Source organism: Bidens hawaiensis, unplaced genomic scaffold (genome assembly GCF_021521415.1).
Source record: "Bidens hawaiensis isolate Kalapana, Puna unplaced genomic scaffold, B.hawaiensis_p1.1 tig00008086_1, whole genome shotgun sequence".
Taxonomy (NCBI): domain Eukaryota; kingdom Viridiplantae; phylum Streptophyta; class Magnoliopsida; order Asterales; family Asteraceae; genus Bidens; species Bidens hawaiensis.
The window spans coordinates 27,820-53,237 of NW_027491572.1; the positions used below are offsets into that span (position 1 = coordinate 27,820).

General features: G+C 36.8%; 2 protein-coding genes across 2 annotated transcripts; one reads left to right on the top strand and one right to left on the bottom strand.

The window, feature by feature from the left end:
* Positions 1 to 1,070: 1,070 nt before the first annotated feature.
* Positions 1,071 to 10,707, top strand: LOC143636918 (L-ascorbate oxidase-like). Its single transcript, XM_077104398.1, has 5 exons — positions 1,071 to 1,343; positions 1,442 to 1,534; positions 4,000 to 4,212; positions 9,421 to 9,600; positions 9,669 to 10,707. Exons 1-5 carry the CDS (start codon positions 1,071 to 1,073, stop codon positions 10,626 to 10,628), a joined length of 1,719 nt encoding a protein of 572 aa, XP_076960513.1. The 3' UTR covers positions 10,629 to 10,707.
* A 10,499-nt stretch (positions 10,708 to 21,206) lies between these two features.
* LOC143636919 (formin-like protein 4) lies at positions 21,207 to 23,391 on the bottom strand. Its single transcript, XM_077104399.1, has 2 exons — positions 22,628 to 23,391; positions 21,207 to 22,438 (listed from the first exon to the last, which is right to left on the bottom strand). The coding sequence occupies exons 1-2, from the start codon at positions 23,389 to 23,391 to the stop codon at positions 21,208 to 21,210; spliced, it is 1,995 nt and encodes a 664-aa protein (XP_076960514.1). The 3' UTR covers position 21,207.
* Between the last annotated feature and the right edge of the window lie 2,027 nt (positions 23,392 to 25,418).

Consider the following 25,418-nt stretch of genomic DNA (forward strand, 5'->3'; position numbering starts at 1 on the left):
CATTAAGCGTTGCATTTTTAGCAAACCAAACACATTCTACCTTCAACTGATTCGAATGTGTTATCTTAATGAAGTCATTAAAAGATTACCCACCGTTATACATTATTAGTTCTTTACATATCTTTTCAGAAAACAAATTAACAAAGGTAGCTAAATAAATGAATAGTTGTTTACTTGTTTCCTTGGCATCCCATACTCCGTTACATTTTAATAAATGTTTACTTTAAATATTAGTTTCTTAAATACTTAATTAACTAGCATAAATTCGCATTAGTTACCAACACTAATAGTAATTATTATCTTTTAAAATAGCTAACTTAGACCCCTTCCAAAACACACACATAAATTTACACCATTTCCATTATGGGAAATGAAATGATTACAAATTTACAAGCCCTTTGATATTGATTTCTTCATATAATAATGTCTTCAAATAACTCTTTCATGTATCTTAAAAATATATCAAAAGTTTTATAAGTATGTATGGTTTTATTATCCTTTTAGTTATGTGTTTTACAAAGGTTTCAATTTTATTACCTATTCCAGTTTAAACCTTGACGAAAATCAGTTAACGGACTTGATATGCCGATAGGTATCAAATAACTTTTTGATGGCGTAAAAAATAAAAATCTAACAAGCTCACATGATACACGATACACGATACACTTGTAGTTGTTTCATACTAAACCTAATCCTCAAATCTTATAAAGTTTATAAACCATATGAATTGAGATGTATCAATCAAATGCCATAATATCTTTTGAAGACATCACTAGCCCACTATATCCTCATTCAAAGTCAACAATATATCCAAAAAAAATATCTAAAATTTGACTTTCACGCATTCAATATAACATGCAACAAGTAACGGTAGGGAAACCAGAACGCAATTTCCAGTATAGTTAATATATATATATATATATATATAATAATACATATATTAATCTATATATATAGAACACATACACACATATATATAAGCACAAAGATGCTTGTCTAATAGATCTCACCTGCTCACAAGAATCATTCAAAAACTACCTGCTTCCAAAAACCACTTCACATCAACATCAATGAAGATTAATAATAATCTTCAATTAATATGTGCATTTATGCTATCAGTTTTGAGTCTAAACTCTTTGGTGGAAGCCAAGATTAAACATTATAGATGGGAGGTTAAGTACGAGTTTAAATCGCCGGATTGCTATAAGAAGCTAGTCATCACCATTAATGGTAGAACCCCGGGTCCAACAATATTGGCTCAACAAGGGGACACCATTGTTGTTGATCTCAAAAACAGTTTGTTGACCGAAAATGTCGCTATTCATTGGCACGGTATCCGACAGGTGCGTAACAGTTAACACACATGCAGATAGATTAATTATAGTTAGTAATTTGGTTGATATTATGTTATTAGATTTTTTTAGTTTTAATTGATTTGTAGATTGGAAGTCCATGGGCTGATGGAACAGAAGGCGTTACTCAATGTCCTATTTTACCAGGAGACACCTTTAGATATAAGTTTGTTGTTGACAGGGTAAGTGTGAATATATTTCAAAACACCTTTAGATATAATTTGTTTGGAGGACATGAATAGAAAGTAACGAACTTTCTGAAAGAAATAGTGATTTTATTTAGTTTTTTTGAGTCAAGCGGTTTAAGTAGCGGTTTCGATTTCCTATACGATTTTAACATGTCATGAAAATAATCAGGTTTTGAGTGAGCTATAGGTGGTTCGGGTTGTAAACATGTTCATGCATATGCATATTTAATAAATGAGTTGTATTCGGGTTAGGTTGTATATGAATGGGTTAAAAATATAGTACATATATGTCCAACGTCTTTAACCAATTAAAACTTTATTAAAATATACTTAAAGTGCATTAACTCATTTACGACTCGTTTAATTAACTCGTCCAGAACTTGAATCTATCATTAATTTTTTGCCTGCTAAGTCGTTTGACTTGTTTAAAAAGAACAAGAAGCTCGGGTCGCATCTGGATACATGGTGACACTGATAAGTACGTGTATTATGTTCGGGTTTATAAATTTCAATGCGACAAGTGACAAGGTGATACTTATATGATTGTCTTTAGCGGTTGTAGTTCAAGACTCATAGTTACCTTGCGTGTTCGTGTTTTTATCAGTGACAAAGATTTGTTTTCTTGATGTAGTTACTTTTTACTTTTTAGTGACCATAGCTTTGTTTGGTTGAAGAAGCTTCAAGCTTTTAAGTTTGAAGAAAAAGTTTCATTTTTAGACGCTACTAATACTAGCGTTTAAGGAAAAGTTAGAAGCCTTTACATTTGAATTTACAAGTTTATTACTTGAACTTTCATCAACTTTTGTAAATTTATATAATAATTACATATTTTACCCTTATTCAAAACAAACTACCCCCATGACTATTTAAAAAATCATAACTTTTTCACACGTTAATATTTTTTTTAACAAATTATATAAAAAAAAGATCATTTTATTCTCTTTAATTTGAGTATAATATTGTTATACTTCTTTAACTTTAAAAAATTAGTATACTACGTGATTACCGGTAACAAGTCGAGTCAGACGAGCTCGGGTCATGTGTAAGACCAAATTAAGGTCGGAACGAGTCGATACAAAAAGGGTTAATTTAGTTCGGTTCTTGTCGGTACGGTTTTGAGTTGAAAGGGCCAGATCAGAACATGTTTCAGATTAAAACGATGTCGGGTCAGAAAGGGTTTCATATAAAAAAAGGTTGGTTTAAAAAATTATCTATTTGAAATTACTGTATATTTGAGCATTGTTCTTGATTTTCGCCACGGTGTGTACACGCTTATTGCCTTTGCACGAATCACAAGTTTGCATTCGGGTTATGTGTGAACAATTATTAAGTGAATCACGTACCGACACTAATTATAGGGTTGATGTTAGATTGCGTGCGCACTCTGCCGCACCGCGCGAGCATCCAATTAGTTTTATTAAAAGCTCCTGCTGCTCTGCCAAACACCTAAATATATCTAAAAAGCTACAGCTACCAGCTATGAGCTTCCAACTTTCAGCTACTAGCCACCAGCTAATATTGCCAAACATACCCCATATCTTCATTTGAAATAATTATATTTTTATTTTACTGTTAGTGACCATAACAGTTATACATATTTTATTTTATTTAACTCATCATCATCATCATCATCATCGTACTCAGTAAATCCCACTAATAGCAAAGCTATGGTAGGGTCTGAGGAGGGTAAGATGTAGGCAGCCTTGTCTCTACCCCGTAGGAATAGAGAGGCTGCTTCCGGTGAGACATTCGACTCGATAGTAGTTTTGCATCAAGCCTTGGACATAAGGCACATAACACTCAACCACCGGGACACCGGCCGATTGGTGCGTGTACCCTTGTCTTTCGGCTGTCAACGCCACATAATTTTAAAATAAATGTTCATGCTTGGTGTCGTAAGCATGTGATTGGTTCGCGTGATGAGACGTGGTGATACCACGTCAACATATATGTGCTTATCTTCCATGTTTTGTTATGCTTACTAATTTATGTTTACGGTTTATTGCCAATACCTTCAATACCAACAAAATTAGTGTGCGGATTTGCCGCCACAATGTGCTAGGTTTTGATTTTTTTTTTATTAGTATGCTAATTTGTTGTATTTGGTTTTGAGGAATTTGTTTTTTAATTTAGTTTTGGTGCCGTAACCATATACCGACCAAATTCGTGTCGGTTCAACGTTAAAACACATGTTTTTTTGGAATATGTTAATTTTTTGTATTTGAGCATTGACGAATTTATTTTTCAGTTTAGTACCGGTGCTGTAACCTAATACCGACCAAATTCGCACCACGACACACGGGTTTTACTAAGCATCATTTTAAATATGTTTTATTTAATTATAAGATATGCGATACTATTATGTGTATATGAACGTTTGATTTATGGTTTCAAATAAATAATATTCACCGAAAGCCGCTACAAAATGAGGATATTCATTAAACTGACTAAATATGCAGGCAGGAACATACTTGTACCATGCACATTACGGTATGCAAAGAGAGGCAGGGTTATACGGATCGATTCGGGTGGCGTTGCCTGCCGGTGAATCCGAACCCTTCTCCTACAACTATGATAGAAGCATCATTCTTAACGACTGGTATCACAAAAGCACCTATGAACAAGCCGCCGGACTTTCCTCCATCCCCTTTGTTTGGGTTGGTGATCCTCAGGTATTCAACTACTATGAATATTAAAAGATGGAATAATTTCCTCTCCACTCTCATTAAATAATTCGACTATAAATAATACATCAAATCCCTTATTCTAGGGATATATTTACAATTATTTGAATTCTAGATAACAAGCTAATTATAGGCAATATACAATTACTATTACACCCCCGCAGTCGAAGCGGGAGGTTGTCGAATGCTGAGACTGGCTCGAAAGTCATCGAACAGAATCTTCGGGAGGCCTTTCGTGAAGATATCCGCAATTTGGTAGCGTGTGGGCACATGAAGGATGCAAACGTTACCACGACGTACTTGTTCGCGAACGAAGTGTATGTCGAGTGCGATGTGCTTCGTTCTTTGGTGTTGAACTGGGTTGCCGGATAAATATATTGCACTGATGTTGTCACAGTAAACTAGTGTCTCTACCAATAGAGGACGATGAAGCTCAAGTAACAAGTTCCGAAGCCAGCATATCTCCGCCACCACGCTCGCGACACCCCTGTATTCAGCCTCTGCACTAGAGCGGGAAACCGTAGATTGTCGTTTTGATGACCAAGATAACAGGTTATCCCCCAAGTAAACGCAATACCCAAAAGTGGAACGTCTCATGTCTGGGCAAACCGCCCAATCTGCATCTGTGTATGCTCGTAGTGCAATGGTGCGCATCCGTCCAAGCGTGAGGCCGAAGTCCGAGGATCCCCAAAGATATCGAAGGATACGAAGAAGAGCATTCCAGTGTGACATCTTAGGTGAGTGCATATGAATACACACCTGTTGGACTGCGTAAGAAATATCAGGGCGAGTAAACGTGAGATACTGAAGAGCCCCGGCTAGGCTTCGGTAAAGGGTTTGGTCACCGCAATCTGTCCCGTCATGTTCACTTAACTTCGGTTTTGTGTTGACAGGGGTTGGGACCGACTTGCAGGTTGTCATGCCAGCTCGATCCAAGATTTCATTCACATAGCTTCGATGAGACAAGAACATAGAGTCTCCTGTGCGTTTTACCGAAATCTCCAAAAAGAAGCTTAGAGGACCAAGGTCTTTCGTAGCAAATTCCGAACCGAGTTTGTTCACAATGAGACTCCTAGAGTGTCCGTGGAGGTTGTGAGAATTATGTCATCCACGTAAATGAGGATATATGCAGTCTTGGATCCGTGGTTGTATACAAATAATGAATTATCGCATCGGCTCTATGTGAAACCGAGTGTGATAACGAAACCTGTAAACCGTTGGTACCACGCCCTCGGTGCCCGTTTTAACCCATATAACGCCTTTTTTTAAGTTTACATATGTGATCCGGATAGTCTCGGTGGTGGAACCCCATTGGTTGATACATGTAAACTGTCTCATTGAGAGAGCCGTGTAGAAACGCATTTGTCACATCGAGCTGATTAATTGACCAGGATTGTGAAAGAGCCAATGAGAGTACCGTGCGGATTGTTGCCGGTTTTACTATGGGACTAAATGTTTCACCACAGTCAACACCCAGCTGCTGGTTTCGACCGTCACAAACTAACCGCGCCTTGTACCGTTCCAACGATCCGTCCGACCGAAATTTATGTTTAAATAACCACATACACCGTATGACATTCATGTGTGGTTGGTGCGGAACTAATTCTCATGTTCCATTTTTAATAAGGGCATCAAACTCCACATTCATTGCTTGGCGCCATTCAGGTGTGGACAAGGCAACCGTTAGGTTACGGGGAACAGGGGAGATGGTTATGGTATTGAGATTAAATGGCTGTTTAGGTTTTACAATTCCGTCCATGGATCTGGTGCGGATGGTATGGGTTTGAGTTTGTGGGGTTTGTGGGGTTTGTGAAGTGAGTTGACTCGTGCGGGAGTCCGTAGTATGTGTAGGTGGGATCGGTGGTTTGAATCGGCAGTGGGCCCGATGGGGTTTTGGTGGGCCAAAGGCTGGGTATGGGCATGGGCCGAAGGTTGGGCTGTGTGGTTGGTTCGACGGGTATAGACCCGTAAGGGGGATTGGGCCATGGGTGTGGGCTGTACGGGTTGGTTGGATTGTGGATCGATAGGTGGTGAAGTCGGTTGATCTTTGTTGTTAGTTAAATGCCAAAGTTGTGGGTGTATAGGGTCGGTTAAGAAGGAGTAGTGTTCAAGTGGTGGTTTATTAAGGTTTTTAAATGGGAAGACGATTTTGTCGAATCTCACGTGTCTACAAATGATGATTTTGTGTGTCGATAGATCGAGACATTTGTAGCCACGGTGCTGAGTCAGATAACCAAGAAAGACACATGGTTTTGAGCGAAGCTCAAGTTTATGGATTTTGGTGTGAGGAATGAGAGGGTAGCAGAGGCACCCGAACACTCAGAGATGATCGTATGAGGGTGATCGGTTGTATAGGAGTTGAGTGGGGGTTATGAAATTGTGTGTTTTACTAGGGAGAATGTTTATTAAGTAGGTGGCGACCTCCAGCGCATGATGCCAGAGTGTGTTTGGTATGTTAGATTGGGCAAGAAGTGTGCGGATGACGTTGTTTACCGAGCGGATTTTGCGTTCCGCTTTACCATTTTGAGAAGATGTGTATGGGCATGAGAAACGAAAAATCATACAGTGTTGGTTGCAAAAATTTTGAAAGGTATTATTAGAGAATTCTTTTCCATTGTCACATTGAAACTGTTTGATGTTGCGTTCAAATTGAGTTTCAATTAGTTTGTAAAATGCTTGAAAGACTGTGTAAACTTGTGATTTATTGCAAAGAAAATTAGTGACATCATCCACAAACAAAATATAATACCGATGACCACCGGTGCTGATTACCGGTGAAGTCCATAGATCACTATGTATCAAATCAAAAGGTAAATAAACATGAGTATTAGATGGAACGAAAGGAAGTCTAGTACTTTTTCCCAAAACACATGGCTGACAAAGTTTAGAAATAGCCTTATTACAACTGACATGACCAGATTTATTTAAAAAATGCAGTAAATTTGCCCCTGGGTGTCCCAAGCGTTGGTGCCAAACATCCTGAGCAAGAGCAGTGAACGAGGAAGGAGAGCTGATTTTGGAGAGAATCTGAGGTGTGAGCGGATAAAGGTCCCCAGTACTATTGCTGCGTAGGATAAGTGCCTTGGTCTTGAGGTCCTTCACAAGAAAACCAAAATGATCAAACTTAATAGAAATTTGGTTATCAGTGGTTAATCGACGAACCGACAAAAGGTTTTTAATAATATTAGGGGCGAGTAGGACATTGTTTAGTTTTAATGGTGGGTATGGTGGTGTGAGGGTTTGGTTGCCTTGGCCGACTACGAGGATGGTATTACCATCACCGACAATTATATTTTGTGAAATGCCATTATTAAAAAAAGAAGTGAAATTACCTGGGTTGTTTGTCATGTGATTTGTGGCGCCTGTATCCATGAACCACGGCTGCTCGGGGGGATTGAGGGCCATGGTATGAAGTGCTTGCTCGATGTCGGTGGGAATGTAGCCGAAGTTTGGATGCCTGAGCGGGTCGTGGGCCGAGAACTCCTTGACCCGAGGAGTTGGGTCTATTGGTAGTCGGGTACGGGCAAGGTGGGGTCGATGCCCATTGTTTCCACTGTGAATTTCCCGCACCCGGGTTAGACCACATGCCCAGGAATGGAGCCCAGGGGTAAAAACCGATCTGTTGGAATGATCCGCGGCCGCGTCCAGTTGAGTTTCTCCCTTGGCCACGCCCCCTGCCGCGTCCACGGCTATTATTGCCGCTGCCGAGTCCACCCTTCTCCTGATTGTTTTCTGCCCGAACGTCCGCACATGGATCGAGTTGTGCGGTGTTGCTATGTGAGCCGGCTGACCCGTTCGAGCCGACATGTAGAGCCGCGGCTGCTGAGTTTGCTGCATAAAGTGTCGTGGCTGCACGTTGAGTTTCTTCGTGGCAAAGAGCTGATCGACAGTTGTTGAAATCAGGAAGTGGTTCTTTGGAGCGGAGAACGGTGGCAATGGTAACGTATTGTTCGGTTAGCCCACCGAGGAGTTGCAGAACCAACTATGTTTCGGTGAAAGGAACGTCTATGTTAAGCTGTTGATCGGCAAGCATCTTCACCTCTTGACAATAGGCGGCCATATCCTTGAAGTTTTCGAGGCGTGTATTGGTGAGTTTTGCCTGAAGGTACAGTGCACGAGAAGCCTTGTTGTCTTGGAAAAGGTTTTCAAGAGCAGTCCATGCGTCATACGCAGTGGTGTTTTTCTTGAGGATGGTACGGAGAAGGTCCGGGGAAATCGTTCCATATATCCACTGAAGGACGATTGCATCCAAACGTTCCCAAGAATCTGGTGCCGGATCTGCTGCCATGTCTTTTCCGGCGGCGGCAGAGGAGGAAGAGGTTTCCCTTCGTGGTGCCAAGTGGTCGGCGACCAGAAAGGCCCTGCAGTGTATTCGGAATAATTCCGACCACGTGACGTATTGGGCACTCTCGTTGTCTAGAGTGATCGGAACAAAGTTCCGGATATTGTTAACGGTGACAGTGGGGTGGAGGGAAGCCATGGATGAAGCAGAGGATCGTTAGTATTAGAAGAGAGGCCAGCGGTTTATGAGATACCGGCGGCTTAGGGTTAGCGGAGGGTGGGAAAGAAAAGAGGAGGATCGGTTATGGCTGTGATACCATGAAAGATGGAATAATTTCCTCTCCATTCTCATTAAACAATTCGACTATAAATAATACATCAAATCCCTTATTCTAGGGATATATTTACAATTATTTGAATTCTAGATAACAAACTAATTATAAACAATATACAATTACTATTAAATATCTTGTGATAAAATCACATATAGACACACAGTTCCATAGTCACAATAAATTATCATAAGTTTTCATATGATTTTGTAACACAAAACAAAATTAAGTCAACTTATTCGTTTTCGCCTTAAGTTTTGTAAAACTTGAAAGGAAGATAACCAAAATATATGGCCATTCTGACACAAATAATTAACAGAATATGTTTTGATGTTTTAAAAGTATCGATCAACAAGGAGACGACATGTGTCATTTGGCCGCAGTAGATTTCCACCTGGCACATCAGATATCTCAACATGGCTGAGCAGATTTCAATCTACAACCATTTTCTTAACAAGAAAAAAATTTTAATGATATTTATGTAAATAAAAAGGTGTCAACTACCATTTTATTAAGTTAATGGTAAAAAAAAAAGATGTTTTGGTTATTTTCCCAAGTTTAAATCTTATGATTTTGCTTTCAGTCACTGTTGATTCAAGGGAAAGGAAGATTCAATTGTAGTACACCCCGGATTGAAACCGATCTTTGTAATGCCACTAATCCTGAATGCTCACCTTACGTTTTAACCGTTGTTCCTGGAAAAACTTACCGGCTTAGGATCGGAAGTTTAACTGCTTTGGCTGCTCTTAGTTTCGAAATAGAGGTAAACCCATGTTTAGTCGAATCGTTTATTTATTGAATTATCGTGACGTTTTGACATAAATAAAACAGGGGCACAATATGACGATTGTTGAAACTGACGGTCACTATGTCGAACCTTTCGTGGTTAAAAATCTTTTTATTTACTCGGGTGAAACTTACTCTGTTTTGATCACCGCAAACCAAGACCCATCAAGAAATTATTGGGCCGTGTCAAAAATGGTGAGTCGCAACAACACGACCCCAAATGGCTTAGCCATTTTTAACTACTACCCAAACCATCCCACAAAGTCCCCACCAATGGTCCCACCAAGTGGACCGTTTTGGAACGACATTGATGCTAGGGTTAACCAGAGCCTTGCAATCAAGTCGCACCCTAGCTACATACATCCCGTGCCTCAAACATCAGACAGGGTTATTATTCTTTTGAACACGCAAAACAGAATCAACGGAAGCGTAAAGTGGTCTATTAATAATGTCTCTTTTACCCTTCCTCATACACCGTACCTCGTATCACTCAAACAAAACCTACTTCACACGTTTGAACAAACCCCGCCCCCGGACATAATCAACGGGTACGAAAACTACGACATTAAAGTTGTTGCACCTAATGTTAATGCCACTACTAGCAACTCTTTATATAGACTAAAGTTTAATACAACGGTAGATATTATTCTTCAAAATGCAAACACAATGAATGTTAATAATAGCGAGACACATCCGTGGCATCTACACGGGCATGATTTTTGGGTTGTCGGGTATGGACGTGGGAAGTTTAATGTGCCTGAGGACCCGAAGGGTTATAACTTGGTGAATCCGATTATGAAGAATACCGTGCCGGTTCATCCGTACAGGTGGACCGCATTGAGGTTTATAGCCAATAACCCGGGTGTTTGGGCTTTTCATTGCCATATTGAGTCCCATTTTTACATGGGTATGGGAACGGTGTTTGAAGAAGGGGTCGAGAAAGTGACGAAATTGCCCTCGTCTATTATGGGCTGTGGTGATACCAAGAGATTTATTAGGCCATAGATGTTATTTATTTCTTTAAGAAGTGTTTTTTTATAAAGAATTCAACTCAATTTGTAAAAATGTCGCTACATAAAATGAAATGTATTGAAAGTTCATTTCTAATGGCCTTGGCACAAATGGGTCTACTTCTAATTCGGCTGAAAGTGGACTTACAAGTTACAAGTAATGCACCTCAGTCTTGTATGTTCTATTGGGCCAGGCTATTGTGCAAGATGAGAATTGGAGTTTAAGTTGGACATAAGTTGGGCCGTACCATGCTTTAAAGTGGCTTAAGCAAAATTTACTGGATTTCTTTGTTAGTATTGCTTGTGGCTGTGACTATAATTTAGATTTTTCAAAATATCAAATATTGTTATAAAATCAGATATACAATCTACATGACAGTTACATTTGGTAGTTATGTTGGTTAAATATATATATAAACATATATGTTTCATGTATTTGAGATTACCACTTTTTCAATATATCATAATTTCTTTTCACATTATCAGTACGAAAATTGCTCTCCACACGGATTCATCAACATATTCATCATCCGGGTACTGAATATCAATCCTTCTTTGTTTTACATTATTTAGAATGCCCCAAATTAGATTTTTGGTTTGTGTATTTAGAATACCCCAAACTTAGGTTTTTGATTAGTATATTTAGAATGCCAAAAGTAGTCTGTCGAATTTTAAACCAAAAATCAAACACTGAAATTGAAAACATCATGAACAGAAATCCAACACATAATTTAATATAAAAATATTGCTGCACAACTTGCATGCCATCACGATCCATTCATCTTTATCCAAAACATAAATAAAAAAATAATAATAATAATAAAATAATAAACCTTCGCCGGAAGTGTATAAATATGCGGTGAACAATACAGTTAAAACCAATACCTAACGAAATCAAACCCACTTTCCTATCAATCAATTCGGCACTAAAATTGAAACAACGAACACCTTAATCTGAATCTAATGGGTGACGGAAGAACGAATCCGGCGGCTCCAGATCCTCGGCTTTCCGGCGACCAAACGGTTTTCCGGCGAAACAACAAATCCGGAAGAACGAAAACCTTAATCCGGCGACGGCGCAGACGTTTTGATGGACTCCGACGACTTCAGTGACGGCAGTTGGTTAGGTTCCGGCGGTGTGATATGGTGACGGTGACAGTGGATTACTGTGGTGGCGGTTATGACGAGGCGGTTAGTGACAGGCTGACCGCAGTTATGACAGAGTGCCACCGTGTTTATTTTTCTTTCCGTTGTCTGCAGAACCGTTTCTTTAATAAACCCTAAAAAAATGTGTGTTCCATTTATATTATTAACAGAATAGGCCCACATATATAAGCCCATGCCTAAATTATTCAAAGCCCAAGCCCAAAGATACTAATAGGCCCTTCAAGATATGATATATTTGTGATATACAACTGGTATATGAAAGAGAGGTAATATGTATTCTTTCACCAATAATCCACCCATCCCTTCCATATTTATTATATAATATTATCACGGCGAAATTTGAATGGCGGTGACAGTATCCAAGATCACATAAGTGGTATGGGAGTTACCCACCAACTGTAATTGTAAGAAAGGCTAAGAATAACAAAATATATCCATAAAACATAAAGGAAACGTATATGCACCAAATTCATCCATATACATATAAATATCAATAAATACACAAAACGAATTTATATCTTACTGTGCTTCACAAAATATTATATATATATATTATAAGAACTTTAAGTTCTAAATAAAGAGAACCTAAAGTTCTCCTATAATAAACGCATACTCATTGATTTAGTTTAAACTCATGTAATGTGTTATTTTAACTTAAGTGATGTTTTAAAATTCCTACTTTGTAATAAGTTTTATTTCATTTTTCTTTATTTTTATTTCCTGAAGAAATATGTATACTAGCTCCAGAAGAGCTAGATTGGTGATAAATGTCTGATAGATAGCGGTAGTACTAACACTATTCTCAAACATACAAAATTTTTCTTAGAGTTGTCTCCAGCAGAGACACCTGTTAGTACTATATCTAGTATTAGTAACCTTATTGAAGGCTCCGGCAGAGCCCACATAACATTATCTTCGGGTACCCATCTAATTATAAAATAATGCATTATATTCTAGTAAATCCAGAAGAAATTTACTTAGTTTCAAAGATATTCGGGAAAATGGTTATCATATAAAAACGATATCTGAAAATAATATCGAGTATCTTCAAATTATTTCAAACAAATATGGTAAAGAAACCATTATCGAACAATTACAAGCTTTATCCTCTGGCTTATATTGTACTAATATCAATCCTATAGAATCATATATGGTTAATAACCGGAAGTTAAAAGATAACGATACATTCAATATATGGCATGACCGACTTGGTCACCCTGGTAGCATAATGATGAGACGAATAATCAAAAGTGCAAGCGGGCACCCTGTTAAAAATTTAAAAGTATTGCTACCACAAGATTTGTTATGTGCATCATGCTCTCTGGGCAAACTTATTATTCGATCCTCACAAACTAAATTGATACAATAAGCCCCCTCATTTTTGGAAAGAATCCAAGAGGATATTTGCGGGCCTATTCACCCTGCAAGTGGACCATTCCGCTATTTCTTGGTATTAATTGACGCATCTTCAAGATGGTCACATGTGAGTTTTTTAGCTACTCGAAATGTAGCATTTGCCCGACTTTTAGCTCAAATCATACAATTGAGAGCTCATTTCCCGGAGAATCAATTTAAAAATATCCGGATGGATAATGCAGGAGAATTTACATCTCAATCATTTAATGATTATTGTTTGTCAATCAGGATAAATATTGAACATCCTCTGCCTCATGTTCACACACAAAACGGTTTAGTTGAATCTTTAATTAAACGATTACAATTAATTGCTAGACCACTCCTGATGAGAAGCAAACCACCTTCTTCTGCATGGGGCCATGCTCTTTTGCATGCCGCTGCACTGATCAGATTAAGACCAACTGCTGATCATGAATATTCCCCATTACAACTGGTCTCCGGAAGAGAACCATGTCTGTCTCACCTAAGAATTTTTGGTTGTGCGGTATATGTACCAATACCGCCACCACAACATACTAAAATGGGACCACAAAGAAGACTGGGCATTTACATTGGTTTTAACTCTCCATCTATAATTAAATATTTAGAACCATTGACAGGAGACATGTTTACAGCAAGGTATGCTGATTGTCATTTTAATGAAACAATGTTCCCAGTCTTAGGGGGAGATAAGCATAAAGAAAGACTGGTAACACAAGAACTAATCTGGAATGCATCGTCATTATTAAATCTTGACCCCCGAAGTGGTCAGTGTGAATATGAAGTCCAAAAGATTATACATTTGTAACAAATAGCAAATGAATTACCAGATGCATTCACAGATTCAAATAGAGTGACAAAGTCACATATACCAGCATCAAATGCACCTGCTCGAATTGATGTAATCCTAGAAGAGATTACAATACAAAGAAATCATGAGAGACCAATCGGTTCCAAAGATAAGAACCCACGAAAACGAAAAGAGCAAAACAATGTAGTTGGTGAAAGCTCGGAAAAAGCCATAAATGAAACCCCTGAATAGGTAAATGTCCCAGAAGAGACTAATATAATTCCAGAGGAAAATGAAATTCCAGAAGAGATACCGGTACCGAATGAACATGAGATCTCTATTAATTATGTACAAGATAGTATATTGTGGAACCGAAATACAACATGTGTTGATGATATATTCGCATATGCTATAGAAGCGGATGTAATCAATGAAAATGATTATGTACCTAAAACTCTTGAAGAGTGCATGCACAGAAATGATTGGCCAAAATGGCAAGAAGCCATAAACACTGAATTTAATTCGCTCGAAAAGCGACATGTTTTCGGACCTGTAGTCCGAACACCCATAGACGTCAAACCAGTAGGTTATAAATGGGTATTTGCAATTAAAAGAAATGAAAAGAATGAGATTGTACGATATAAGGCGCGACTAGTAGCACAAGGGTTTTCCCAAATCCCAGGAGTTGATTATGAGGAAACGTATTCCCCAGTAGTGGATACGATAACCCTTAGGTTTCTTATCGGCCTTACAATCTCTGAAGGACTTCATACGAGACTTATGGATGTTGTCACCGCATACTTATACGGGACACTTGAAAATGACATCTATATGAAAATCCCTAAAGGATTAAAATTGCCTGAAGCATTAAAATCAACACCTCGAGATATGTGTGCTATAAAACTCCAAAGATCATTGTATGGTCTTAAACAGTCTGGTCGTATGTGGTACAATCGACTCAATGAATATCTCGAAAAAGAAGGATACAAGTCTGATGTAGTCAGTCCATGTGTCTTTATAAAAAGATCACACTCAAAGTTTACCATAATAGCAGTTTACGTTGATGATATCAACATAATAGGATCTCCTGAAGAGATAGAGAAAGCTGCCCAATTATTAAAGAAAGAATTTGAAATGAAAGATCTTGGTTTGACAAAATTATGCCTCGGGCTGCAGTTCAATCATCTGTGCAATGGCACATTCGTCCACCAGTCAAACTACATCCAGAAGATGTTAGTTCGTTTCAGTATGACTAAAGGTCATCCGTATAGCGTACCTATGGTTCATCGACCGCTGGATCCACATAAAGATCCATACCGCCCTCAGGAAGAGGGAGAAGAAGTACTTGGTCCAGAAGTACCATACTTAAGCGCAATCGGTAGCCTTATGTATCTTGCAAATAACAGGCGACCTGATATTGCATTCGCGGTACATGTACTAGCAAGATACAGCTCGAATCCAACACGTAGACATTGGACTGGAATAAAGCATATATTTCGATATCTTCGCGGGATACAAGACTTAGGTCTTTTTTATCAAGAGAATGACAAGTGCCAGCTTGTTGGGTATGCTGATGTTGGTTATCTATCAGATCCACGTAAAGCAAGATCTCAAACAGGTTACGTATTTACTTATGTTGGCATTGCAATTTCATGGAAGTCAACTAAGCAAACACTTACAGCAACATCTTCAAATCATGCGAAACTGATAGCACTATATGATGCAAGTCGAGAATGCGTATGGTTAAGGTTAATGATTAATCACATACAAGAAGCATGCGGATTAGAACAAATCAAGAAAGAGCCGACAATTATCTATGAAGACAATGCTGCTTGTATAGCTCAAATCAAAGAAGGCTACATCAAAGGTGACAGAACAAAGCACATCTCACCAAAGTTCTTCTCAACATATGACCTGCAGAAAGAAGGGGAAATTGAAGTTCGTCAGATCAAGTCAAGTGAAAATCTAGCTGACTTATTCACAAAATCTTTACCTAGAAGCAGTTTCGAGAAATTATCACAAATAATCGGACTTCGAAGATTGAAAGACATTGGTTAAATTGAGGGGGAGCACTATACACGCTGTACTCTTTTCCTTGACTAAGTTTTGTCACATTGGGTTTTCTTAGTAAGGTTTTTAACGAGGCAGCATAATTGATCCAGCAGTGTTAGTTTATTCATAGGTCCTGAAGTACCTAATTAACATCATCCTGAAGTATGTTGTTAATAGTGTATAATGAACAGTAATGTATATCTGAAGGGGAGTGTTATAAAATCAGAGATACAATCTATATTAAATATATATGGTAGTTACTTTTGGTAGTTATGTTGGTTAAATGTATATATAAACATATATGTTCCATGTATTTGGGATTACCACTTCTTTAATATATCATAATTTCTTTTCAAATATTTATTTATAGAAAACTTAAGAAAAATCACAAATATGACAAAAGGAACATGGAGAAAGGACAAAATAAACATGGGAAATGCTATTACATAGGGTTATTTTGAAAAACAAGGGATTCATAAGGTGACATTTCTGATATTGGTGATATTTCTGAGATGTAAGGGCCCGTTCGTTTCATGAACTTTTTTTAAAGGATTTTGAATTGGAATTGGAATGGATTTGGAATTGGAATGGAATGGAATGGAATGTTTGAGAATCCCTTTTATGTGTTTGGTTGGTTAATATGTATTGGAATTGGAATCTTCTTCATTTTTGGGTTTCTTTTTTTTTTGAAGAACGAGGACAACGAAGGAAACGTTTTAGTTTTTTTTACATTTTTTGTTTTTGATTTATATTTTGAGTTATGATTTTTTTATTAATTTTTTTGAATTTTTTTTGAATGGGTTTTTATTTTCCATAACAATACTTTCAAATAGATAGGATTTTAAAATCCCATGAAATGTGGGATTTGATAGGATTTAGTTTCCATTTCCCATTCTTTCATTTGATGAAACGAACATATCAATTCATGGGATTTAAAATCCCATTCCTTAGAATTCCTTCCAAATCCTTGAAACAAACAGGACCTAAGAGTTTTATTTGATAATCGAGCCTACAAACAAATCACGATTAGCTGACATGCGTTATCTTTTAGAGAAAATGTTTAACGCCTTTTGAGAGGAAACGTCTAACCCTTCAGAACATGTCTAGGTAGATGACTTGGGATCAGACATTTTCCCTCAGAAGCTTAGGTAGACGTTTTCTCTGAAAAATACCATGTGTCAGCTAATCTTTGATCCGTCTTTGAATCCATCTATAACTATTAGAGAAAACTCATACATCTCAACGAGTCGCCTTCCGAACCTCTTGTTTTTTAGATACCCTTCGGTACCATACGTTTCACGTGTATTAAAAAAAAGAGTAAAGTGTCATTTTTGTCTTTGTGGTTTGGCAAATAATGCGAATTTAGTCCAAAAGGTTTATTTTTTGCATATGGACAATCCATGTTTCCCAATTCTTGCCAATTATATCCAAATCACTAACGCTGTTAAATTTAATCGTTAAGTCAGGGATAGACATGTTCTTTCACTCTTTCTTTATTATATGAGTAAAGTGTCAAAATCGTCCCCAAGGTTTAGTCACATTTGCGAAGTTCTTCCAAAATATTTTTTTTCGCAATTAGACCCTCGATGTTTCCCAACCGTTGTCAATTTCGTCCAAATTGTTAACTCGGTCTAAATTCAACGTTAACTTAGGGGTGTTACTATCCTTTTACGTATTTGTTAACATTACTATTACTATTATTATTATTATTATTATTATTACACTGAGCTAAACTCTTTATATGACTAAGAATAAACCAACGGATACTATATTAGATTCAAACATAGGAATTGTGAGATGTTATATATGTTATCGAACAAACACATAATAATAATAATAATAACAACAAACATGTAAAATGACAGTAACATCCCTGAGTTAACGTTGAATTTAGACCGAGTTAACAATTTGGACGAAATTGGCAACAGTTGAGAAACATCGAGGGTCTAGTTGCGAAAAAAAAATATTTTAGACGAAATTTGCAAATGTGACCAAACCAAATGGACGATTTTGACACTTTACTCATATAATAAAAAAGTATGAAAAGACATGTCTACCCCTGACTTAATAATTAAATTTAACGGGGTTAGTGATTTGGATGCAATTCATATTTTTAAATAAATTCGTATTAACCAAAAAGGTTGCTTTTTCATTTATTTATTTGCGTCAGATTGGTTAATTGGAAGAAAAACTACTCGAGAGTAGGGTTAGCCATGGGATTGATAAACAAAGCCGGAGAGATTTAACATTCAAAGCCTTCACCTTGGGTTTAGGCGTCGCCACCATCTATCTCGGCGCCACGTTTTCCGTCAACGTTTACCGCGGCCTCGCTTGGCACAAAGCTCAATCGGTATAGTATATGAACCAAACCTTAACTCTTGTTGATTTAGTATCCGTCTATTCAAGGCAGATAGTTTGCTGATTTGCTAGGGTTTAACACATAATAGAGACATGTAGGATATTCATCAGTTTTATGGTTAAAATTTGGGCCTATGGTTCTGCTTGCTTGCCCAAATATTTGATTCATTCCGTCTTAATGTTGAACCTCTTCTTTTTTCGTTTGTGTTTGTTTTTTGTTATTTTGACAAATAAATAGTGCTTAAAGGATTGATACTATATAATAACAGGATTAGATGCTACACCCTTTTTATACTTTATCAGGCTTATTATCGATATGTGACTAGTGCCGTGGTATAAGAGTATCTTTCACCATAACCTAACTAATATGAGAAATTGGTGTGCTTGATTCTAGTACAATATGGTTTTTAAAAGGATATAAAACTATAAAAGACACTTTTGAGCGGAATGTTTCTCCCTTCGTGAGTGAAGTTCATATGTTAATAAGTTTTAATAAATTGCTTGACAAGAAGCTAGATGCTGCTAAGAAACATTCATATTCTGCTCAACACTTGCAATTAATCCTCTATTTAGGTTATCCATCATGCCTCATTGATACTTGTGAGTTGCGTGCAAGAGACAGAGAGACTTTTAAACAACTTCTTTAACTGTAAATGCTTGATTATGATGTAGTTGAAAACCAATTTTCTGCATTCCTTTTCATACCAACAACTTATGGTTCTCCAGCATACAACCTGTGAAAGTTTAGAAATTATTTACCGTCAGATGCATTTTATTTTTTTACATTTGTTAATCGTACTGTGTCTTCTTTTGTTGATTGGTGCTAGGGGTGTGCACGGGGTGGCTTGGCTCGGTTTTGAGCCTCCACCCAAACAGAAATTTTTGGTTATGGGCGTACATAACCAATAGTTTTTTGTTTAGATCAGTTTTTATATGAATTTAGTTTGGTTATAGATTGGTGCCAACATAGCTTAAATTTTTAAACTTCACAAAAATCACTTAAAAGCAATGAATGAGCTTAAAATTTTTGGAACTAAAACCCAAGTCCACTCTTTATTTTTGTAAAGTTTAGCAATTTAAGTTTAGTTTGGGTAGCTGATCCTTAACTGCACCGAATTCATACAAAAAACGATTACTCGAAACTGATCGTTTACATAGACCCATCACTGAAAAATTTAGTTTCTATGGAGGCTCAAAACCGAACCGAACCCCCTTGTACACACCCCTAAGTCTATTCACGAATCATCAGATGACTTTTATATATCCACTCACATTAGAACGTCTTTGAGATTATGTTAAAGTAGCTTCACAGTTGGATCCGTTATGGTCATGTCCGTGTTCAATTTAGTGCATTAGCTTCTCTGTTTTTTTTTCTTTTTTTTGAAGTCAATCATGTGAATTATTTATACATAGTTCTACAACTTCTATTTAGTTTATAAGTTTCACTTGTCTTTATTCTGCAGAAATCGGAGCATGATGGGGCTCCTGATCAGAAGTAGTGCTTCAGTTATATTGTCTCTATGGCTAAGTCATTAAACTTGAAGCATCCCTCTTAAATTCTGCCATTAGGTTCATTTCAGAAACACCAAATTTACACACTCGTATGTTATTTTCTTGTTTACCAAGACTTGATCTAGGCGTTGTTCTATAATGGTTTGTGTTGTTTGACATTTAGGTGTTTTGAACAGTACAAATATTTAAGCAGATGAAGTTATAATAATAATTTGAATTTATTGTTCATCATCTTGGGTGCTTTTTTTGTCTAGTCAAACTGTCAAAGCAGTGGTATGTATGTTCAGTACTAACTCAAAGCAGTGGTAACTCTCTGATGAAGTTTCCACTGATGCAGTTATAACGCATTACCCTTTGGCGAAAGGTTGTGCTGTTTCAACTTAACGATTATGATTATTCCCTAACTATAAAAGGAGGGATGTTTGATTGTTTGAAACACACGAACTAGAACCATGGTTATCAAATGCGTTAGGCACACGTAAGGCGCATAGGCCTTCGGAGGGCCTAGGCGCTAGGCGCAAAAAAGGCGTGGGCTTCAAAAAAAAAAGCACACTCAATTAAAAAAATCAAAAACAAAATTTGTAATGCAAAATATCAATTTTTTCAAATACCAAAATATTTTATAACCATAATCCTCAACATAAAGTACCAAAATCATCTAAAATTCCAAAATAACCAAATTGTTCAAACAAAAATTTCATAAATTTAGTAAATATTAACAGTTGTCGATCAATTTATAGCTATATTGAGTTAATTTGTTAAGCCTATTCATTTTTGGTAAGTTGTTTAAATATGTTAAGTGTGAAATCTGAACAAAATTAAATAAAATCAACCTAAAAAAATCAAAAAAATAAGCCATTGCCGACTAATTGCTTGAAATTGCGCCTGCTTTTATGGAAGTCGCTGCAGGCGCGCTTCGCCTGAAAAAAATGACCAGGCGCAAAAAAGCGTCGCTTTTAATAACTATGACTAGAACTATGTTTTTCATTGAGAATTCAGTCTTGTTATTTACATAAACTTCGTCTTATCTGATTACAAAATACTTCAAATCTGAAAGTAAGTCACACACGATTAAAAAAGGTTTCCTGGACGTTTAAAAAAAATACTAAAATTGCAATGAAGATTAGAGTCTGCAGTTTTGTGCCTTCTTCAGTAGTGATAGGTTGTAACTTGAGGGAGTTATTTGATCAAATGAATACAATCAAAAACCAATGCTGCGGACGAATGAATCACTAGAATTTTCAAAACATACAATGGTAGTGGTACTTAAAAAGTCTAAGATTCCTACTTCTGAACAACCTTAAAAATCACCTTCTGAATCACTAGAATTATCAGGTTTAAAATACAACTGCATGTTTTGGACCATTAACGGGCCTCTCGTTGACGGTGACGTGGGACCCGCACTCTTCACATTCTTCTTCTGCACATTCCTACTAAGATCCACACACACTTGATCCACCATGTCAAGAAAATCTTTGACAACACCAAATATTTCAAGTTTGGAAGATCCAATTTGGTAAAAATCAGTAGTTTTCTTTACAAGCTGCATAACCCTTGTTTGTTCTTCCCTAACAACCTTGAGCTCATCTTCACATTCTTCTAGAAACTCCTTCATTTCCTTCACAAACCCGTCTCGTCCACCGGCCCCACACTGTGTCACGAGCTCCCGAATCTCATTAACACGTGCGGTCAGATTCGGACTAATGTTAATTAAACTATCATAATCTAATACCGCGGATCTCTTCACGTTTGAGAAGTCTCTACTTATTCCTCCAAGAGCAGGTAAACCCAATATTAAATATTGCTTGTCTTTCTCTTCTTTTTTTATCTTGGTATCATAATCTTGATTATTAATATTAGTCACACGCCGTTTACCCTCGGCCCGAACCACTTGTTCCACAACAAAATGAAGTAAAGTAGTCTTTCCATCACTGCTCTTAACATAAGATAGTTTCCTCAGAGCACTAAGATTAAACCCTTTAGCATTACCTCTTGCGGTTCCAGCATTCATACGATTACCCGCCTTTAGAATAGCTTCTAGAAGCTTCCGGAATATCCCGGGAGCTCTTAACTCTTTGCATCCTGATTCAATGGTTTGTAATGATTCTTTCAGATGCAGTATTTCCGGGTCATAGTTTGATCTAAACAACATTGCGTTGATCCGGGTGAATGCAGTGGGGATGGCTTTAAGTATATGATACAGGAAAGATTCAGCATCAGGGAGCTTGGTCGGGTTCCCGTTGAATTGGAGGATTCTAGAAGCTTCTTCTACAGTTGGTGATATTTTTGTTAGTTTTTCTAAAATATCTCCATTTAATCCTCTACCTTCTGAGAGTGCTTCAAGGATCTCTTTGCTGGAAGTTGCTAGCGATTTGAGTACGATTGCTATGTTTTGTGATTTTCGTGGGTCAAGAAGTGAAATTTGAACATTTGGAGTTAAATTTGAAGTGGGCGATAAGTATTTTGCTTCTGTTGTTTTCGTCTTTGTGGCGTTGTAACCGAACAAGGTTTCTATAAGTTCATCATCAAACCTGGTATCATAAATTTAATAACAAAAATGAGAATTCAACGGTTGTTATGACCCCATGATCTATGAATGTAGTTTATAAAAGACTTAGTTCTGCTACCAAAGCTCGTTTGCCTTCTGTTTCGATGTAAAAAGTTGTTACATCGAAAAAGAAGGCGGACCGCTTTGTTCAAAATTTTAAAATCTCTATTACCTCAAAGAGCCATCCACAATTTCATTCCACACAACAGAATGATCTGCATCAGTATTCACTTTATCCCAGTGAAAAGGCTTCATCTTTTTGGGGATTTCATTATAACCTTTTGAGCGTTCTTCGTGTTCTTTGTTTTCATGATCACCCGCCCTTAGTTTTGGTGCAGTAGGTGGTTTCATTGATGAACTAACACTTCCTGAATGAAGCGGTGGAGGTGGCACTGCAGGGTTCCTTCTTGGGAACACTAGCGGTTGTGGTGGTACTTTAGAAGCTATCTTTTTAGAGAATGCTGGTGCCGGTGGTGGTGGTGGTGGAGGAGTTGGAGGAGATGGTGTTTGCAATGATGGTGGTGGTGGTGGTAGCGGTGGTGGGGGCAGTGATGATGATGACATCTTTAATGTGACTGCTGCTGGTGGTGGTGGTGGTGGTGGTTGCGATGGCGGCTCATGAATACTACTATTAACTCTTTTTTCATGTTCTTCCATTGAGTTCCATACACAAGTTCTTATTTGTCCGTCTTCAAGCTTTCGCAAATAAAGAACTTCTAAACCATTCTCTTCTACCAAAACTCCTTTCAAAGTGCCACCTCGTTGCCTCAGTTCTCGGGTATTCATGATCGAATCTCCTCGTCCAATCTTCAAACCAAAATCAATCCGTCTCTTTTTTGCCATAACATACCTGTAGAAAAAGTAAAAACATATCCCAGAAAGTATCAACATAGTTAAAGCGGTTATAACCACTGCCTGAAACGCTGAGTTAGCCATTTAAGCTTTCGGTTGGTTGTGAACAAAAAGAGAGAATGTTTTTTTTTGTTGATCAAAGTGATGAACTGATAATAGATCTCCTTCAAGGTCACATCAGTAATTAGGCCTGCACATGATTATTTCTTGTAACTTATGACAAACAGTTGTTATCTTCTACTTAAAAAAAGAATTAGTAATCTGACTTGTGACATATGCCAATGGTTGTATTTGTTATCTGTTATAATAATATTGTTTTAGTTGGCCGTTTGCGTAAGCTTGGCCTGCAGCCTATGGGGTACATCACCGTTGTTGTCACCGAATTTTATTATACAAACAATGTGTTTTTGTGTTTTTGCCATAGACGTTATGATCGATAATGTAAGATGATTACAATAAGCATTGCACATTAACTCGGTTCCAGCTTTGTGAAGCTAACAAGGAAGAATATTAATGTGGTAAGTTGAAAAACAAACGCACTTCCTTTCGGATAGCTTATGAGTTATAATAATACTGTTTGTGCTCTTCATAAAGAACATGTATAAATAAAATTAATAAATAAAGTGTAAGAAATCCCCAACTATTGAAGATTTTACTATACAAAACTATGCCCGTCACCCTTAATTAACAGATTAGTTTATTTAACTTTTAAGTAAAGAAAAGTGAAATTCGAACTTTACAAATGGAACATCCATGTAACTTACTCTATTTTACTAGTTTTAAGTTTGTAATAGATTTAAAATACTATTTAATATATTATTAAAAATTTAAAATTAAATAATATACCAAACTATTCGGCCTAGTGGTAGGAGGCTTGGGTTCTTCAGTGGAGACTCAAGTTCGAATCCCACTTATGTCACATTTGGGTGGATATTAGCAATGATAGATTTGAGCTAGGCCTTGTGTAGAGGTTTTCAGTTCGAATCCTGAGCCCATCCGGGTTATCGTCCCACCGTGTGTTAAGCCAGAGAGTTCTGCTCTTGTGATGGCACAACAACTGTCAAGTGCCAGTCGGCGGTATGGTTTCCCGGGGGAACGCCTAAGCCAAACTGTGAAGCCAGCCTGTGCTCGGTTAAGACAGCATAGTCTGGCCAAAGTGATGCATCTGGGCTCTCCAAATTTAAAAAGTGCGGCAGCCTAAATACAAGAAAATCGTCGTTCTGGAAAAAAAAAGCTAAAGGTAGATTACAAATGGACTGATCGACATACTCGTTTCAATAATCGAAAAGGTATCACATGATACCATAGTCTTCCCAAATCGATAAAATTTATTTAAATCGCATGCCATATCTCTTAACAAAAAATTAGTAGAAATTGAGAAAAATAATTTTTAAATTGTGAAAAATGGCAAAAAAAAAAACAAAAAATGAAAAAAAGTAGAAAAAATTAAGTTACGGTTTTTTTTATATGAAACCACCATTTTGTAGAAAAAATTCAAAAAGATAGTTAGGTGACATTAAAATATTTAATAGTAGAATCATTAATTGCTTCGATACAAAAAAAAAGGAACATATTGATTATGTTGTAATTTTTTCAGATATTTTTTTTTTGCAAATTTTCAGTTTTTTTTTCAATTTTTCGCAATTTAAAAAATTATTTTTCTTAATTTTACTATTTTTTTAATATATAAAAATATATTATGCAATGTCAAACTATTTAAAAATAGAATAAAAACCTAGATAACCTGATATACAAATAAAATATATAGGATGAGAATAAAATGAAAACTTTAGTTACCTGATTTGAACAAAATAGTTTATGAGTAACATGACTAGAACAATTTCAAAACTTAGTTATTATTCTATAAAGTAATCTATTTTAAAAGTGATTGTGAGTAGATAAAAGGGAAAAGGTAATGATAAAAATAAAAACAAATATTATTTTATTAAAATAAATAAAAATATATAGTTTTTTAATGTAACTATAAAATTTTTTATAAAGATAGAGATGCTATACTTATGGGATAATGGGATGTTCCATATCTTGTTTGACTTGGTCAAAGTTAATTAATTTTCTGATTTGGTCAAGCCTGTTGTATGGTCTTGAAAATT